The 19520-nt window shown below is 42.6% G+C and overlaps 2 protein-coding genes and 1 non-coding gene across 5 annotated transcripts in view; all 3 read left to right on the top strand.

Annotated features, from left to right (window-relative positions):
* The first annotated feature begins 5 nt into the window (after positions 1-5).
* On the top strand, positions 6-7679 carry malt3 (MALT paracaspase 3). Its single transcript, XM_035641265.1, has 15 exons — positions 6-138; positions 390-463; positions 584-708; positions 1009-1147; positions 1266-1441; positions 1668-1764; positions 2174-2209; positions 2341-2544; positions 3199-3376; positions 3486-3560; positions 3749-3876; positions 5150-5299; positions 5899-6053; positions 6641-6757; positions 6859-7679. The coding sequence occupies exons 2-15, from the start codon at positions 451-453 to the stop codon at positions 7165-7167; spliced, it is 1902 nt and encodes a 633-aa protein (XP_035497158.1). The 5' UTR covers positions 6-138; positions 390-450; the 3' UTR covers positions 7168-7679.
* A 1200-nt stretch (positions 7680-8879) lies between these two features.
* On the top strand, positions 8880-8951 carry trnah-gug. Its single transcript has one exon. It is a non-coding gene; the product is annotated as a tRNA-His (tRNA).
* A 955-nt stretch (positions 8952-9906) lies between these two features.
* LOC118315726 (FERM domain-containing protein 5) overlaps positions 9907-19520 on the top strand; it is a 51252-nt gene continuing 41638 nt past the window's right edge. Inside the window, exon 1 of one of the 3 annotated variants that reach the window (XM_035643230.2) lies at positions 9907-10381. In XM_035643230.2, coding sequence (XP_035499123.2) covers positions 10280-10381 — 102 coding nt within the window. In that variant the 5' untranslated portion in view covers positions 9907-10279. The remainder of the gene's footprint in view (positions 10382-19520) is intronic. The other 2 variants (XM_035643228.2, XM_035643229.2) reach the window with 2 other exon arrangements.

Consider the following 19520-nt stretch of genomic DNA (forward strand, 5'->3'; position numbering starts at 1 on the left):
GTGTGTGTGTGTGTGTGTGTGTGTGTGTGCGTTCGCTGTCTCTTTCCGGGAAAGGGACGAGTTTGGTTGTTAAAATGTAAGTGAGAGAGATCAAGAAGGGGAGAACAAACTCTGGCTGTGCGACGAGGCTGACGGCAGGTATGCGATAAATCATCACTGATCACTTTTTGTATTTCGAACAGCAGCGACAGGGTTGTAGGAGGTGAACAGTCGAGACCGACTCCACCAGGAATTCGAAGTTGGCGTCTGAGACTGAACATTTACAGCGACTTTTTGTTGTTGATTCTAATGTCACATTATAGTGACATTGCTTAGGTTTCGAGGCTGTATAATACTGAGTGCCTTTTAAAAAAAAAACTAATTTCAAAACGTCACTCACTTCCTCACAGTTGTGGTGTAAGAAGAACAAAACATGCACCGATGACTAGATCCCATTCCAATCATTGTTGAATGATGATCAGAGGTAGGCTATGTGGGGGTTTTTTTAACTACAGCTCCTTGGAGCGACTTTTAAAAACAAAACAATCAAATCACAGACAACACTGTGATTTCAGGATGACTGACGTTCTCACTTTTGTTTCAGAACTGTTTATAGTGCGCCATCCTCTCTCTGTGTGCGTACCTGTGAACCACCCGGTGACTCTGAGTGTCCGTGCCGAGGGCACAGGGGTCCTCAGATACCAGTGGTTCAGCGAAGAGGACAATGAGGTGTGTGGCTTTAATATCGCTCTCTCTCTCTCTCTATACAAACATCTTTGGTATTAAAATATCTCATTCCTTTACAGGGTTTCATCACATTCTCCTCAGTCATTTGTGAATGGCCCATTTTATTGTTCTCTTTATCAAAAGGTTTATGATTGGGTGTTAGTGTAAACTCAATTACAACCACTTAAATTGACAATAGAGATGAGGACAGCATTAGGATATTTGACTCGCACGTTCTCCTGCCACATGTGTCTCTCTACTCCAGTGACAGTTATTATTATTATCAATATTTTTTTCTTCAAGGTTTTCGGTGGCACTCAAGCAGACCTGACAATCAGACCCAGAAAGACACAGCTCTATGTGTGCCGAGTGAATGACCACTTCTGTAACTGCGTGTTCACCAAATGGGTGAAGGTGAAGGTGTGGGACATTGATAAATCAGGTAAACATCGAACCATTGCCATCTGCATTAGTGTTTCTCTTGCATATGTGTTACTGTTTTTGTTGTTGTTGCTCTGGGTGTGAATCTCTCTCTCTCTCGCTCTCTTTTCAAACATCAGGTTTGCCAGTACACTGGCAGGGCGAGCTGAACATTGCCGTCAACCCTAAACCCCAGACAATCCGACCAGGTTCGAAGCTCGCTCTCCGCTGCGTTGCCTTTGGCATTCCTGCTCCAGACTACCAGTGGTACAGAAATGGACTGCCCCTGACAGATATGACTGGTGACACGCTGTGGGTAAGGAAGGATGACAAGCAAGTGTTTACTTACCTCAGTGCTGGTAGTTGTTGTTTACACAGTGCCACATCCACCGTGTCATTTCACTGACTCCGAATCATGCACCCCTCAACAGCTGAGTTAATCATTATCAAATGTGGTTAATATTTTGATTTATGGTTGGGGGATCTTACATGTGGGCGAACGGGCAGAAAAGTAAAACTATGGTATATTTTGAAACATGCAGATTGACCGTGCGACAGCTGAACATGGAGGCACGTACCTGTGCTCGATATCTAACAAGCTGGATGAGATATGGACTAAACCAGTGGATGTTGACATCGGTAAGTCAGATGAAAATACTGTTACTGACTCTGTGAGTCCGTTTTCCCCAATTTTGGCATTGTATTTTTATCAGACCTTACTTCCTCCGATGACAGGATCATCATGGAAAAACAAATTATCTTCGCACTCCCTCTGATTTGGCACGGAGGCTGTTCATTGTTTCCATTATGCTAGAAGTACTTTCCCAATTGTACACGTTAAAAAAGGAAGTTGTTAGAGTCCAAATAGTACTAGGTCCGAGGCTCAGACACAAAACAGGAAAGTGATGTAAAGTGAAACCAGTTCTTGCAGCATTTCTAATGTTGTAACTTGTTTTTTGTAGTGAATACCACAAACCTTGTTTGTGCCCTTCAGACTTCTGTTTGAGAAATGCTCATGTCGTTCTTCTCTTTTTTATATATCCTCCAGTACAAACTGAGCATCTACCTCCGGCAGCACCCACAGGTACAGTTTCATGGAAAGGATCTCAGTCTCAAACCACGCAAATGTTTTTTGTGTGCTAGATTCTAATATCATGGTATGTATTAGAATTTCCCAGTGCTGCCATAATTATGACTCTTTGATATTTGTTTTAGCCACAGACAAAGTTGCCCTACTTATTGGCAACCTGAATTACACCAACCACCCCGCCTTGATGGCCCCCATCATGGACGTGCATGAGCTGGCCAACCTCCTACAGCAGCTCGGCTTCAGAGTGGTTTCCCTGCTGGATCTCACCAGGGAGGAGATGCTGGCAGCGATTGAAAAGTTCATCCAGCTCCTTGACACAGGAGTTTATGGTGAGCATACTTTGCCTCTGTGTTTTCAATTAGCTACGTACATCCTTGCAGAAATAGGATGTTCGTGGGATCTAAAATATAAAATTGCAGGTTTTTTTTATTTTAGTTGTTGTTGCTTTTTTCTGTTGCATGTGCCTTTATCTGTGAAGGCCCACTTGTCATGGGTCACAAACCCATGAGTGGTTTATAGTGTCTTAGCTTCTACGTATGTCCGGTTGAGTGGGCAGATGAGGAGCAGAAAGAAGCGTAAGTGTGTGTTCTGGGTTCACAAGCTATTTCTGACACTTCCTGATTGTCTGTTTATGTAGTATTCATTCATTCTCGACTCTTGGGGCAAACAGTCAACGAAACTTCTGGCACTGTTGAGCAGTAATTTGACGTTATGTAAATGATGTAACTGTCCTGTATCATACTGATACCGTCTTTCATTATGTTCTCTACATTGTCTTGCTAATAACAAGACAAAGATGGAAAATGTATGAATATATACTGTATAGGCATCAGGAGTCCATTAAATCCCCAGTGTGACCTTTTTCCAAGCTGCTCTGAAAACCATGTGTTATTTAGAATTACGAAGTAAGTGTATAGTGCAAAATGTGATGACTGCAATTCCTGCAGTTGGTAACTGGATGTGTATTTCATCCCTCTTGACAGGCCTTTTCTACTATGCGGGTCATGGGTACGAGTGTGCCGGGAGGAATTACTTGGTAGCGGTCGATGCTCCACAACCATACAAACCTGAAAACTGTGTGTGTGTGCAGAGGGTCATGCTTGAAATGCAGCAAAAACAGACGGCACTTAGTGTAATCCTGCTGGATACCTGTCGAAAATGGTAGGTGCATTAGTTCACTAAGTTTCACTAAGAGATGACGGTGACAGATGGATTGTCAGATCATGTTGACCGGTTAATAGATCTAAAAACTGTATTTTACTCTTCACAGGTACAACCAGGATCGCATACCTTCAGCCATCATGCCACTGAAACCTTTTGGGAATACAGTTTATGGTTATGCCACGTATGTACTTTTTACTTATTTTTTATAAATATTTAATCACAAATACAGAAACCGATACCCAAGCCAACTCTGTGCAAGTGCAACTACTCGCCTGTGACATGAGAACATGTTGTAGAATGGAATGTTACGTATAACTAGATCTTTTGGCGTCTTTGTTTGAATAACGTTTCCTTCATCCACTACTGCAGATGTGAAGATGCTGAGGCTTTTGAGGTCCAGGACGGACGGAAAAGTACTGGAATCTTCACCAAGTACTTGAACAAGCACATACTTCAGGCCGACAAGGTCACCCACGTCTTAGAGAGGGTGTCTGAGGGTAAGTTTTTAAAAAGAGGCTCTAGTTTGCTTTTGGAATAAATATAAAATACATCAATCTATGAATTAAGCAATGGTTCTTGGACCAAAAGTGTATAGGTAGGTAAGTGGACCAAAAGTGTATAAGGATGTTTCAACTGAACTGATACTTAATCCGTTACTTTAGATCAACTGAAAAAGGAGTACAAAACCAATTCTACTTTTGTATATTTTGCATTTATTCATTCAGTTTACGGATAATATGATATTCCATAATTAAGTAGGCTGACAGTTCCTGCAGTTGCAAGGTAAACAGATCTGAAGGGAACAGTTTGTTATTTGGTGTGCTCGATGGCCCACAGCCAGGTTTTACAATTGTTTGCGACTTGTTTTTGTGTTGTTTACTCAGGACTTACATAGTATAGCTGTGACTGAGCCGCGTTGAGTTGTTGTCAAGTTGTCCCATCATGTTTGTCTCTTTAATGGGTCTCTGGTGAAATAATTTCTCGAGGTACCATTAGCATGTGACCTCATTCTCTGGAAATTTGCACTGTTGGCTAGAGAACAGCGTGAAACCCGAGAGCTGCAGAGGGCTAGACAGCTGCTCTGCCGTGTGGGCACCCCCCTGCCACTGCTCTCATGGGTTCACTCACAAATCAGCAGCAGCAGGACAGGACGCCCTGCTGACAGCACCGTGTGTGTCTGTGCGCGTGTATGTAGGTTATATATTTAGGTATGTTTGGTTATGTAAAAAACGAGTCTTTGTTTTGCTGTTTGTGTGGGTTGGAGCTAACAGTTGTGAATTCCCAAGCCTCTGTTTCTGATATTCACTCCTCTTGTCCAAACTTGTGTAGAGATAGGAGCATAGTGAAGACAGCTGACCCAAAATTATGCCGGACATAAAATTGTCTCAAAAGACAATCATAAATCTTTATCAAACTGATAAAAGATTCCTATATTCATGCGGATCTTGCAGAGGGTTTTTCCAAAACTCATTTAGCCCAGTTAATTACAAGGAATATTAACTATGTCATATTAGAAATTTCCCTAAGTTCCTCAAAGCCAACCAAGCGAATCTGATGAATCGTTTTTTTTAGACTCACCCTTTACTCGCTCACTGCTATTGCAAAACTCGGTCCCATGATCGAAAGGGGTGGGAGTGTACATGCTGCTGTAGTTGGTAAAACAAGTTGAAAAGTGTAATGTGTGTATGTATGTTCAGTTGCTGCAGAGTTCTGTTTACTTGCCTTTCAGGCATTATAAATACCTGCATTTTCACCCTTTCTCTACACCAGATCTAGGCAGAGACCCTTTAGTAACAGACAAGCAGGCCGTGGAGGTCAAACACACCCTGAAGGAACCTCGATCCCTTGCAGATCCAGTTCGGGCCACAGGCCACACAAGGGAACTACACCTGCGAGAGGCCTGCTGGAGACAAGCAAACGGTGAGTAGGGTGAAATTTCCCCACACCCACATTTTTTCCCCCTCTGCTCATTAAATTCCGGGTCAAGTTGTGTTGAAGACAGGAAATGTAAATACAGAAAATCCACTTTCAAAATATAGTTTATTTTCCATTCAGGAAAACCTCAGTTCCATTTCTTGGTCTATCGTTCCCTCCAGTGAGGGAGAGAAACGATTCTCACAGTGCTTCCTCTCACAGCATGCTACACCACAGCAACGAAGTACAGACACTGTGGTTGAATGTGATATTTTGAGCACCATTCAAAAATGGAACTCGTTCATAATTAATCAAAACAGGGAACTGGTTCATTTTAATGTTTTTTTTCCTGTTTCCTGTTACTGTTTTGACTTTACCATTTGAATTGGTATTGCAGCCTTACGTGAGAATCTCCTCAGTCACCTTCAGGCTAGACTGGAGATAAAGGTCTGCGTCTTAAATTAGCAGAGCAACTAAAAAGACCCTAATATTGACAACCAGAGGGTCTGCAGTATCAGCTCATCTGTTTGTAATGTCAATATAATTGGTTTTGGACCCATTTTTAGTCCTCATTAAAAAAGAAAGCTTTTCATATCTTGTTTCAGAGCTACCACGGAAGAAGCGTCTGATGTTTCCTTGCAGAGTAGAGGTGGAAGTCAGCTTCTCAGCTTTGTTCTCCAATGTCTTGGTGGCTTTTGCCTCAGTAAAGACTATCGGCCCCCGAACCCAGGACTGCACCGTATCTCTGAGCAGCATACCTGTAAATATTCATTTTTTACCTTTAACTTTCAGACATCCTGTCGAAGTTTACTGTCATCCATGCAGAAAACCTCAGTCTATACAGTGTTATCCAATACCACACACATGATTGAGCGATTGAAAATACACAGTATACAGAAATGTCACCTTAACATTAGTACACCAGAGTACTGTATTTACATCATAATTTCCATGTCGCTCACTGTAGCATGCTTTCACCACAACAGGAAGTTCTCAGTGTTGACCATTCACATGTCTGAGGAAGTTCTGCCCATATATAGGCTTCCAGTCTGCTGCAACCACAGTCAAAGACAGAGCAGGAAGTAGCACTCGTAATCTGTTACACTTCTCTGAGTGATATGTTCTTCCTTTAGAGCACAGAACTTTAGGACATACTGACATCTAGTGGCTGATTCATCAAGTCATCTATTACAACACATTCTGACATAAAGTGCCAAAACATTGCAAATACAATAGATATTTTATTCATTTTAATAAAGCATTTAATAAATAAATATTGTTATATGAATACATTATTTGATAAAGCAATTACAAGCATTTAATTTTTGATTTATCCTTTATCCTAAGCCAATGGAAGACATATTTTCCGGCCCTGACAAGTCAGAGGATATGGACACGCTACTATTTAACAATTCCCATAACCCAGACTGCACAATGAGGCTTTGTGCTCTTCAGAAGCTTAAGGTATGCAGTCAATTATATATTTTATACATGTCCCAATTCTGTTCCTTACCATGAAGTCCGTACAATAAATGTGAAATTATTTCCTTTTTTATTTCCTTTAGGAATCATTGGTTATCAAGGTGGATCTACACTATACTCACACAGACAGTAAGCTGCGCCAGACAGAGAGCAAACACTTGGACACGGGAAGACCCCTGGTGGCCTCCTGTAAATTATACAGGAGGAGGAATCATGCTGTGACAGACAGAAGACACAAAGATGCTGCTGCTCAAAGTATGGGCAACATTTCAGGCAGCAAACAGACTCCGCCTGGTCCCTGTCGTCCTTTCACCAGAAAGGCAGTGTGCGCTGCTAAAGTTGCCATTACGAGGAGCAACGAACCCGAGGAGAATGATGAGACTGATCTGTGAGACTGCAGTCTTCGCCATTTGACCTCTCTGGTTCTATTACTGTAAATAGGTACAACTTTGAAAGTTGGAATTTGTTTTTCCTTTTTTTATTTTTTATTCTGATGTGATTAGGAATGACTTGTCATGTATCTAACTTCTGCCTGTGGTTCATGATGATGAATGTGTGAGTGGATGAGACTCGTGTTTAGTTTGTCATAGCTTTCAACTCTGCACTGAATGTTTTTTTTTTCCCACTGTTAACACTTACTTTCACTAACCACTTATTTCATCGTAAATTTTATAATATGTAAAATATTACTTGTGCATGGCACTTTTTCATCAGTGGCAAGCTGGCTAGCCTAATTTATCAAATACAGACTACCACTGTTATCACAATCTTGATGGTCAATCTTTGAAATATGATTGTTATTAAATATGTCTGTATCAAATCAACTGTTTAAATGTTATTATTTAAATGTAAAACAAGTTTGTGATGTAATAGAATACATGCAAGTAAACAATTATGATAGTGACTGCTGATTTGTTTAAAATTCTTGACCAAGAGTCACAAGCTGCAAATTACATATTTTATTTGCTTTTTAAAGCGAAAAGAAGTTAATACAACCCTTAATACAATCAGACCCCCGCCCCCTTTTTTTCTTCTAAACGTCAAAGCAGTGCTTCTTTTTATATCATAAACTTAAAAGTTCCTCTTTGTCAACAGATAAGCATGGGGTGGACATTTTATTCCTTGAGGCTTTTTAGCACAGAAAACATTGCACAGACGAGAAGATGGAAGAATAGTATTCTACAAAATATCCACAAATTCTGGGTGAAAACGTTGTGCAATCAGTCAACTACTACAACACAACGATTCAAGCTAGACTCCCCAAAAATAGAACCATTATAGACAAGAAAGAAACACGAGCTGATGACTTTGGACAAGGCTTTACTTTGAACATGACAGAGAAAAAATGTCAGAACTTTAAGTAATAAAATCCCTAAATAATAATAATAATAATTTTATTTATATAGCACCTTTCAGAAGTACCTTCACAAAGTGCTTTCACAAAAACATGAACAAATTTACAGACAATTAAAATCAGCTATATAATCATATCGTATACTATCAAATAAGGGACTTAACTTGTGACCACAACACCTGTGTGGACAACGATGAATGAACTAATGTTGTGTAACAGTCTGGAGCATTAACCATGATGAAAACCAGAGTTTGTAGTTAGACTGGTGAATGCCATTGATCACTTATCCCGAGTGTAAACCTGTTCCGGAGCAGGTTCAGCATCAGTTACCATGGTGATTTAACCAGCTTCGTAGGGCGGAAAACCCCAGAGTTAAACCTGAATAACCGCGACTCCGACTTCGTAGTACAGGCCTCTGGCCTACTGAGTGACTAGGTAGGTGGCCTATACTTTCATTCATGAAGTACTGCAAGAAGAATTTTACTTTTCCAACGTGAGGACTGGCTTTGTGTTAACACGTGACCAACTTAAAATGTCTACGTCATCTCTGAGTTATGTCCAACCTGTGATTGAACGCTAGCTTAGCTAAGTTAGCTTAATGGCTACGGCCACATCGTCATTCTTGCGTCCTTTGTTCAACTTAAACATCTTAATTTACGAAAGACATGACAATTTAGATACTCAGTCTCTGAGTTCGTACGGTTCTTATTCTCATATTCTCTCTTCGCGTACCCACTTCCCCACTAGCTCGCCGTGATCGTATAGTGGTTAGTACTCTGCGTTGTGGCCGCAGCAACCCCGGTTCGAATCCGGGTCACGGCAGTTGTATATCGCGGGGTTTACTTTTAATTATCCATTCTGAAATTGTTGTGATATATGCCTCGGATTATCGTAGGATGCTCTCCAACAATCTACAACGGTCTCTTTTTGTTCAGTTACCACTTCACGTTCCAGTTTGATGGGTCTCCTGTGTGTACATTGAACGTTATTCAGGGACAGTTGCCCTCAACCATTGAGATAAACATTTCTTGAAATGAAAGGCAAATGTTTTTTCTTCTTCTTTTTTTCATAATCCCCTCTAGGCAACAGTAGCCATCCACGGTCCCAAACAGTAGTTGTGCATTTTCATTATTTACATACAAGGTTACACTATTCAAAGTGCACCATCGACGACTCGCCTGCAGGTGGCAGTCGAACACATTCAATATTCACCACTTTGGCCATATGACATAAACGATGCCTCGTCTCCCAGCCTCTGGATGATTTATCTCAAGTTTGGAAAATAATTAATTAATTCATTAATTACATCAAAACAAAGAAATTAGAGTGGTGTGACTACCGAGGCCAGTGCTGTTTGGTTTGTCTGGCAGGCTGCTTCATTTTCCAAGGAATGCAGTCTATACCCCACAAGACTGAGTTCTTCACATTATTAAAGGAGGAAATATTCCATATGTTATATTTGTTCTTGTGGATTAATCCACACTTCTCTGCCTAAACGAGTTTACCCAGGATTTCCTGGATTTTATCAGCACAGCATTTGGCAAAAAAAATAAAATAAAATAAGGTCAGGGCTCAACAGTCATCATTCAGTTTTTGCAATTGATTTATTAACATATCCCCATTTTTAGTTGTAAGACAGTGAGGGGAGTATATTCCATTTAAAATGTTTTCTGTGACATGCTGGGGGGCGTTGTGTGCAAAACAAAACAATCAAACAACAACAACAACAACAACGAGGACACAACATTGGATAATAAAGCGCTGACAGAACACCACACTGCCGTTGGTTCACTTTGACGTCAGCTCTCACTGGGACCCGCCCGCTCGCCCAAGTGGCAGCACTGAGTGGCGAGAGATAATCCTCGGCTCCGCCGCAGACACACACACACACACACACACACTCACACACACTGAGCTGCTGCCTCGGGATCCGGATGCGGCGAGGCATCCTTCGGATCGTGCTCCTAGCTCGGGCCCCACCGCACCGGACAACTTAGCGGGACGACGATGGCGCTCGCCTCGGCGGCTCAATCTGTGGCTGCTGGCCGCGCGGCGGACCGGGCGACGCGGTCAATGTGACATCCGCTCGCATCGCTCGCGTTGAGTTCATTGTGTCCTGCACAGACGCAGAGCAGCGATTCGCCGGGAAGATGTTGAGCCGATTCATGAGCGGCAGCATCAGGAACCTCGAGCGGGAATACAGCTGCACCGTCCGACTGCTGGACGACACGGAGTACACCTGCACCATCCAGGTCGGTCACCGGTCGACCGCGGGCTATTCACTCGAGCTGCAGCTGTGTGTGTGTGTGTGAGAGTGAGTGTGTGTGTGTGTGTGTGAGAGAGTGAGTGTGTGGTATGCGTGTGTGTGAGTGAGAGTGAGTGTGTGCTATGTGTGGTTGTGTGTGTGTGTGTGTGTGTGTGTTTGTGTGTGTCTGTGTATGTGTGTGTGTGAATGAGAGTGAGAGTGTGCTATGTGTGGTTGTGCGTGTGTGTGTGTGTGTGTGTGTTTGTGTGTGTCCGTATGTGTGTGTGCCTGTGTGAGAGTGTGTGTGAGAGAGAGAGAGAGAGAGAGAGCACAGCAAGTGCCTGCATCTCCCGCTGCTGGTGTCGCCCAAGAGAAACTGCTGCCCCTCATAATTTGTGCAATTCCAATAAATGAGAGAGGGCAGAGTCGGTTGTGTATGAGGGGACTTCCCTCACTTGACCATGCATTTGCAGATCCCATCAGGGAGATCAACAGGACAGACATGGCACTTCCCCTGCAGGCTCAGCTTGATGGGAAGACAGGAGCACTTTGACATTTATTATGACTGAAAGGATGCTTCAAATGCTTTGTCAGACCTGGCCCTTATAGCTTGATGTGGTGTCGCTTGCTGGATTATTGCTCGTTTTATTAATGGCCATCGTTTAGGCGTTGTTGCTTGTGCAGTTTACCATGAACCCTTGACATCAATAATGCACCTTGGCTATCCCGTTCCTGCTCTGGTGAACATATACCAAGATGCACAATGATGTGGCTCTTGTAGATCCACTCAGGTAGAAGCATACTGTAGCTAAAAATGTGCCGTGTGACCCTTCGTAAACATTTATAGAATTTTTTTTCTACTCACAGCTATTGTCAGCTGAGAGACATTGCTTTGAAAGGTAACAACAAGACAAGGCTTTGATATAATATAACAAAATAATGTCTTTCTCCGCCGTTTGTTCCACTATTACAGGCCCTGCTTTGATGATTGTGTAGTTGTATGTTCATGCTGAATTCATAAAAAAGCAGGTGAGAGGGCCTGTCACATTGGTTTCAAAGCAAAATTGTTCACTTTGTGGATGTCGTGCGCTTGTTGGAAAGTGGGTGTAGGGAAATCCTGAGTGAATTGTGTGACTAGGCAGCAACACGTAGACTACACTAAAGCCGCTCCATGAAATGCTAAAGAAACATTTAACTGGCTATGTGGAATAATGAAATATTAATATGATTTTTGACAGTTAGATCTATTGTCATTTGCAGGCTTGTACCGCTCATCGTTTGTGTCGTGAGCAAGCATGGGATAGATACTGCAGTTACTGCAGGATCGTGACTGTGTCCAGGTTGTAAACAGACCTGCTTGTTCTGCTTTGGGCCGAGCCAGAGATGGAGCCGGGCCAGATGGACTGTGAAGCCAGCAGGTGTGCTGCTTGCAGCATAGTCGTGTGGTTTTGGGTGGCTGACGTCAGCATGCTGGAAGGAGGGGAGTGGAGTGAAAGAGGAGAATGCTCCCTTTCTGCTGTGACTGTCTGGCATCCTGGCTATATGTTTCTGTCTGGGAGGGAGCAGGCCGACCCACCTGACTATCCACACCACTGGAGCAGGTTCCTCATTTGGTTCAAACTCTGCCCTTCCTTCCTTCCTTCAGGCCTTTTGGCCTAGCGAAAACCACAATCTCCCAGGATACCAGAGCACCTAGACTGTGGAATGCAAAGTAAGAGGCATAACTAGGTCATATATTCTCAGCCTTTCACATCCTCTCTCTCCTCTCTTGCTCTATTTTCACCTTCCTATCCTGTTTCTACTGTGCTGAGATCCCCCCCCCCCACTAGACCTGTTTCCATTACACTCTGATCCTATTTCTAACTGTTTAATGGCTTCAAATTCAGATTTGCCCCTGGCTTAGGTTAGACTCCTTCCATTATCTGACATTGAACCAGGTATCGACTTCTTCAATTACACGGAACGATGAGGTGTCCGCTGTATTAAAGCCGCCCTCAGCACAAATTAAAACACAAAATAAACATGCTTTCTTCATCTTTCTGAAGGAGTGGCAGCTGTAATACGCAGACTTAAGTTTTGCGGTTGTGAATTATGGATTTGTGGACTTGATGCAAGTGAAATCCTCTTTCGCCTGCAGGCCCCTTCTACTCTGATTTTAATGCAGTGTTGCAGCACAGAGCCAGACTGAGTCTCAGCAGTGCCTCACGTTTCTGTCATGACTTAATAACAGATAGTTCACATCTTCATATATTTAACCAAATATCATATTTTCATGTACGGCATGCATGTACTCTCTTTTGAAGGTGGGTCTTTTCCTGAAGCAAAATTCAAACATTACTCTAATTTACTCCTGTCAGGTGCATTATTGATGAGCCAGAGTTGTGTAAAAGTGGGTCGTTTATCCTGGATTTGCCTCAGAAGATTCATTTCCCAGCTTGTGCATATTAAGAAGCCTCAAATGTGCCACTGTTACAAAGTCAGTTGCCAATATTTCTCTGGGATCTCCAATTTAAAACGTCTCTATAGCACCGTACAAGCACACTGTCTCTCACAGTGAAAACAGCTGAAAAGTGTTTTCGTTATTTTGTGTTGAGAGAGGAGGCAGGAAGAGAGACAGAAAGATGGTCTCTACAGACATGGTGAAAATATCTTCAAGGACTGTTCAGCTTTTTTAGCAGCATTTTTTAAATAGAAAAGAAGAGTGTTCTTTTACTAAAGCCTTGTTGTTTCTAACGATCCATTTTTTCATCATGATTTTGCCGATTTACTATTTCTTCAAATGCTAACAACGAGTTAGTGTGATGATGTAGGATGCAGATGCGTACTTAATTTCACATTCACGTGCGTACGTCTGTCACGCATTTAGTTATGCTCCTAGTTAATTCTGCATTTATTGAATGGCTGCCATCACAGTGGTCGGGCCCACTCTATTCCAGAGTTAATTATAGTTTGCACCCGGTGAAACCATTCATCTTCTGTTAACAGGAAACCCCAACCGCAAGCGCTCAGGGTAGTGTCACTTAAATCAACTCAAAAAGTAAAATGCTACTACATGTGGTGTGTTCTGAAGTCTGCACTAAGATAAGAAAGAGTTAGCGTAGGTCTGTCTGCCCTTTTACTACAAGTTCTCCTGAGGTCTGTTAATGCCTTTGCGAGAAGACTGTCCGGGGATTGTTGTAGCCTCTGTTTGTGTATGTGTGTGTGTGTGTGTGTGTGTGTGTGTGTGTGTGTGTGTGTGAGTGTGTGTGTGTGTTGAGAGGTGCTTTACTTTGAAACATAGTGCCAGCATCTCAGCCGTTGCTATGGCGACTCCACATTTACCCTAACACAATGTGAGATCCCTCACTGGTCAGAGTGACTGCCCTTTTTCCCAAAAGCCCCGGCAAAATCTTGACCGTTAGAGATCCCAGGAAGGTGGTTTGTTCCCTGAAGGCCATCGGAGGTTACTGGTGGTGGTGACTGATGCCATGGCCACACCAACAGGGACTTTACTGGTGCTGTCCCACTGCTCCCCTGACACACATGCAGTCTTGTACTGCTTGTGATCGCTCTATCATCACAGATAATCTAGACAGGCTTTCTGTAACATGAGAGATTCCTGGCTGTGCTTATTGTTAATGTTCACATGAAAAACTAGATGAGTAGGAAAAATTGGCAAATGCATTTTGCGTTGGGAATTATTTAAAATGTCTCATTGGTATTGTGTGTATTGTGTATTTATAATATCCAAGATTTGGTACTGATAGGCCTGATGGGATAAGTCACAATAGAAAAGTAGATGCATATTGAAAAAAAAAAAGGTGATAAAATAGTTTTTCTTCCTCTGTGAATGGAGCTGGCTCAGTGCAAAGACGTTTTAATATATAATTATTTCAGTTTTAGGCCCTGAGACTGCAGATCTACCTTTGCTGTCTTCACATCAGTCCTCCACCAGTTCCACAATATGTCAGCTTGGGTGCATGCGTCTGTGTGCAGGTGTGTGTGCTCACAGACTGACACACTGTTGCTATGCTTCGTATGAATGATTAAAATGTGTGCTAGGTCTGAATGTTTCATGAGGACTAACCTCGTGAGGACGTCACTTGTGTTTACCAGCATCATTACCCACCAGCATTGCGATTGGCTGAACGTGTGGCGCATGGCTGCTTGCGATTAAGGATTACATCACTGTAGTATCCGTCACATCCAAACTGGGCAGGGCAGCCCAGGCATGCAGCCTCTTTCATGGGGACTTGATATGTGGGAGCAGCCACGTGCCAGTTACACTCCATCAGTCATGTCTCGTTGATAATGAAAGAGCTGATGCATCATGTCAAGGTAGCAACAGGGCTGCTGCTCTGTGTTGCTGGCATTGGATGTGGTCCTTAATCTTCCCTCTTGTGCTTCACTGCTGTCTCATGTTGATACGGCAGCGGGAATGTGACAGGAAAATTAAACTCTGCCTGACCTGCATTGGCTTACTGGGATTCATGAAAGAGCTTAGCTGAAGACACGCTGCCAAGTGAGTCGTTTGCTATGCGGTCGTTGATACACGAGCCTCCACACATTAACACTTTTTTGTCATCAACTCCTATTATTTTTTGCACTGTCACATCAGGATGCTGAGGCCACCAAATGTGGGCGCAGAGCCTGACCTTGGTTTTGTCTCACCAAATGGCCCACCCCATATTCCCAACAGTGTCACCTTGTGTGTTTGTGTGTGTTCTTGTCTTTCTATAGTTGTAGAACTTGTGCAGTCCTCACAAGTTCAAAGGGCTGTTTGAGGCTTAAGACTTGGTTGTAAGGCTAGGGTTAGATAAGGGTTAGGGTAAGGTCTGGACCAGGCATTCAGTTGTGATGTTTAAGGTTAGGGTAAGGGACAAAGTAATGCATCATATCAATGAGTGTGTGTGTTTTTGCAGGACGGCGCACAGGCAGGCTGTCTGTCTGTGTGTCGGCAGCAGTCTGAGACCTCCGTTGTCTGGGATGTATTGTGTTAAAAGACAGAGAGGGGCCTTAGGTTATGCTCCACCTGGAAGCATGAAAATTAATTCAATTCAATTTTATTTGTATAGCGCCAATTAATCATAACATACAGTACATCATGTCAAAACACTTTACATAGAAAGGTCAAGCCCCCACAATATTACAGAGAAAACCCAACAGTTCCCACAATGAGCAAGCAATTAATACATCCTACCAGAGCAATATATTCCCATGGCGACTGGTCCGCAGTCACGAGCAAAGCAGTGCTGATGATCCTGATCCCATTGAGGGCCACGGCTCACTTTACAAGGAGATAGCCTCCAGCAGCAGTAATGAAAACAGATTGCACAGCTTGTTGGTGATATTTATATACTTCAGTGGCCTCATAAATGAGTTAACACGGTGCAGTGCAACTCTTGGTGGGGATACCAGAGAACCTCGGCTAACCCAACCCATCTGAAAGGGAAAAACCGGGCAGAGCTGAGCTTTGATCAATAACAGATAATGTAGGTTTTTTTCTAACCTGTGGCCGTGATGAACCACCTCAAGCCAGAGAGTTAATCAGATAAGAGCCGTCTTCAAACTGAATTTTAATTGCAATGTTATGTCAGGGGGACGGCATGGTGATGCAGTGGTTAGCACCGTCATCACAGCAAGAAGGTTCCCAGTTCGAATTCCCGTTCAGCCGTGGGCCTTTCTGTGTGGAGTTTGCTTGTTCTCCTTGTGTCTGCGTAGGCTCTGTCCTGTTACTCTGGCTTGCTCTCCAAGTCCAAAGACATGCAGATTGGGGGTTAGGTTAATTGGAGACTCCCACAAAAAACATGATTTTATATCAGTCTTTAATAAACACAAATCAATGCAAATTTATTTGTTGTCTTTGTTACTTTATTTAGGATGTTTACACAGCAGAGGACATGCTGTTTAGGAGGACTTTGTTTTATAAAAAGTTATCAGCTTTGTGACGAAGGTCAACGGGCTGCTATCCATATAGTCTGACTATACTTTTTGTCCTCTCCTCTCTACTCCCCCCCAACGCTCTGGTCCTGTATGTCTTTGGTACTCAGGGCTCTAATGCTGTATAAAATAATCCAGCCTTTGTTTTGCTGTACTTCAAGGGTTGGGGCCTCTGCAGAATAATGAGGAAACACAGGGTCAAACTAGTATGAAAAACAGCGGAATTACACTTTTGGTGGAAGATATTTTGTCATGTTCATAAAACATTTAATATAGTACATTCCATCTCTGTCAGTCCAACAACATTGGAACTTGTGAACAATCCATAGACGCACCCTCTGATACAAACATTTCTTTGTGACGGAGATTCATAATAATGTGGACGTCGTCAGCACGCAGGCCGGATACTGAGCGGAAATCAGATGTCGTCGGACTGCCGTGACACTCAAGCCAACAGCCTTCAGAGCCAGAGAAGTACTCATAAAGAGAGAGAGAGAAGCATCTTCAACTCAGTTAGTAAGTTTGTTGTCCTGCAAGGGAGCAGTTTTCAGCAGAAAGATTGAGCGGTCTGATTTATGAGACATATTTCTCCCTTTTTGTCCTTCTGGTGTTACTCTCTTTCATCCTGCCCTCGTCTTCTCCACGGGTCCCCTCGTCTTCTCTCTGTCTGTATCGTCAGGCATGTGGTTCTGCAGCACACAGCCTCACTGCAGGGTTTTTGGAGCTAATGGTTGTCGATCCTCCTTTTCCGTCTTCCTTCTCCTCCGTCCATGCTTCAGTGGCTTGTGTTTTATTTGGCTCCTCAGCAGATTCACCTACTCTGTTTGCTTTGTGGGATCGACACTTATGTGATGTTTTCAGTGTGGTCATTGCTGTTCAGGAAATTGTTTCTATGTCAGGATATCAAAAATGTGTTCAAGAGCATAGTGACTCCTTTCTTGCTGTCTTGCAGTTGTGCCACTCTGCTATACATGTTCCTGCTAAGCCTGCAATAAAACATTATTTGATTGGTATTTATAAGGGCTGTAGTCACCCGAAGGAAATCTTAATTGCCTGAAATCATACTTACTCGTCGTCGATTGAATCGATAAGCATGTTATCTTGAGATTAGCTAAATCAGCCACAGTGCTCTGAGATTCAAGGATCCTGATCCTGAGGGAGATAATATATTCAGCAAAATGAATAAGATCCTGTAATGAAGAGCTGCCGGTACCTTTAGGCGCTGTGTTGAGACAGAATCACTTTGGTTAAAGCTTATTTTTTCCCCATATAAACAATATTCATTTTATTCATCACAAAATTTATAATGGCCATGTGGCGTAAAGGAATAAAAACACCAAAAAAACTCACCAGACATTGACTCGTATACTGTATAACTGACATGTATTTGTAAAGTGTGCAGAGAGTTGAGAGGTTAAACATTAATATAATTCCCTGTTTTATTTACCGGGTGAGTAAGTAGGACATTTTAATGACTGCATGGTGTCCTGAGATTTAGTGCATAATTATGTTAGTTTGCCAAGAGTTGAGTAACAAACAAAAAGTTTAATGTCAGCAGACGTCCGTTCACCGATGAGAGAGGTGAGGCAAGTTCCAGCGCGGTGCCTTAGTGATTTGCATTGAGGCGTCTCAGAGTGCACAACCTGTCTGCTGCAGCTGGAAAGGACGAAGCAAATTTCTGCTGATGCAGCTGAGAACACGAAACTAAAACATTTTCCCCCCAAACTTAAAACCTGTATACCTGCCTGCTTGTAACTGAGAGGGATCACTTCAATTGCTGCAGAACAAAAAAAACAAGCTAGAATTTCACTAACTAATCTACAAACGATCATATTGGCACCGGACATGATATGACTGATCCACATTTACACATTTTCTTTGTCAATGTCATTGTGAAATTGGGGCATCGGTTCCATGTTCTCCAGGCATCTGAACTGACATGTTGACGTTTGATGCGTTTTGACGGCATGTTTTGTTTGCAACACATTAATCCCTAACAAATTAAGATTGCTTGAACACCATTTCATGCTCAAAATGATTACAATATTATTGACAATGATTCAGTAGTGTAAGGAAATCAAGACGAACTGGCTTTAATATGTTCTACGTGATGTTATCTTCTGGTTAGCAACTGCAGAAGGGCAAAATGTGTTTTACAGGTTGATGTTATATACCAGGAGGAAGGTGGCTGATCTTGAGCATCATAATAAAAGTGGTAACTACGGAAACCCATCTGCACCCTCACAAATGAGTGTCTATCTCTTAAGAGAGATACGAGATCCTGTCATCCTCACACAGATGTTGCAGGGAGCCTGTGAAGAGGGCTACTTGAGCTGCACTGAGAGCACAAGCTCTGCTCAGTCTCTGATCTCACTCCGGCTTTTCTTTGCCGTCTTTTATCACTCTGCTCAAAAGAGCAACAGTATGTGCTTTTTAAGTTGTCCCATGGCACACGGCCCCGAACAAATCACTTATGAAAATGAGAAAGGCGGAGCATGGAGGAGTTTGAGGAGAACCGTGTGTAATGTTGCAACAAGGCGTTGAGACGAGGCAGGCTGGTAGCTTTTGGTATTTTCGCCTTTTCAATCTTTAATTTATCCAATATTAATTTGCCACCGGCTCTAGATACAGTAGCAGAGAAAGTCTTTCTGCAGGGTGGATACAGAAGATGACAGGCTGAGTTGCTTTATGAGAGTCATTATTTTTGCGTGTGCTTGTGGGCACCATGTGTAGCTGTGTGCATATCTATTTGCATGCTGTATCATCCATCAGTGAATATTACCATTCTACAATCGAATGAAAGCCTCGGTGGCTTCTATTGTTCCACGTTTGTCTGGCTCTGCAGATTACACAGTTATTAATGCAATGCAGTCAGTCTCCTTTTTCCTTTGTTTGAATGACAGTGCAGCAGTCAGAGGAGGTAGATGAACACACACAGGAGACAAAGAGGAAATACACAACAAGCCGCAGAGCCAGCTGTCCACTGCAGGTCCTGGGTAAATTTTGTGTCTTGATTAAAACAGCAACAGCAGAGTCTGTTTGAAATTAAAAGGTGATTTTTGTGAAAGCAAAGGTTTTCCTACTGAACAGTTTAATTTAGTTCTTGTGTTTCTATTGCTTATGATGAAGGGCAGAAAAGGCCCTTAAATGAAATCTGGTAATTTACACATTTATCACTTATTTTTAATTAACCAGATGGAATCTGTTATCTTTCTGTGTCGTCTGGT

This window comes from Scophthalmus maximus, chromosome 7 (genome assembly GCF_022379125.1).
Source record: "Scophthalmus maximus strain ysfricsl-2021 chromosome 7, ASM2237912v1, whole genome shotgun sequence".
NCBI classification, from domain to species: domain Eukaryota; kingdom Metazoa; phylum Chordata; class Actinopteri; order Pleuronectiformes; family Scophthalmidae; genus Scophthalmus; species Scophthalmus maximus.

Excerpts from the sequence above, each read along its gene's own strand:
- malt3 (XM_035641265.1), top strand. Across the intron at positions 709-1,008 it reads TCAGCGAAGAGGACAATGAG|GTTTTCGGTGGCACTCAAGC; the intron begins GTGTGTGGCTTT and ends TTTTTCTTCAAG. Across the intron at positions 2,210-2,340 it reads ACCTCCGGCAGCACCCACAG|CCACAGACAAAGTTGCCCTA; the intron begins GTACAGTTTCAT and ends TATTTGTTTTAG.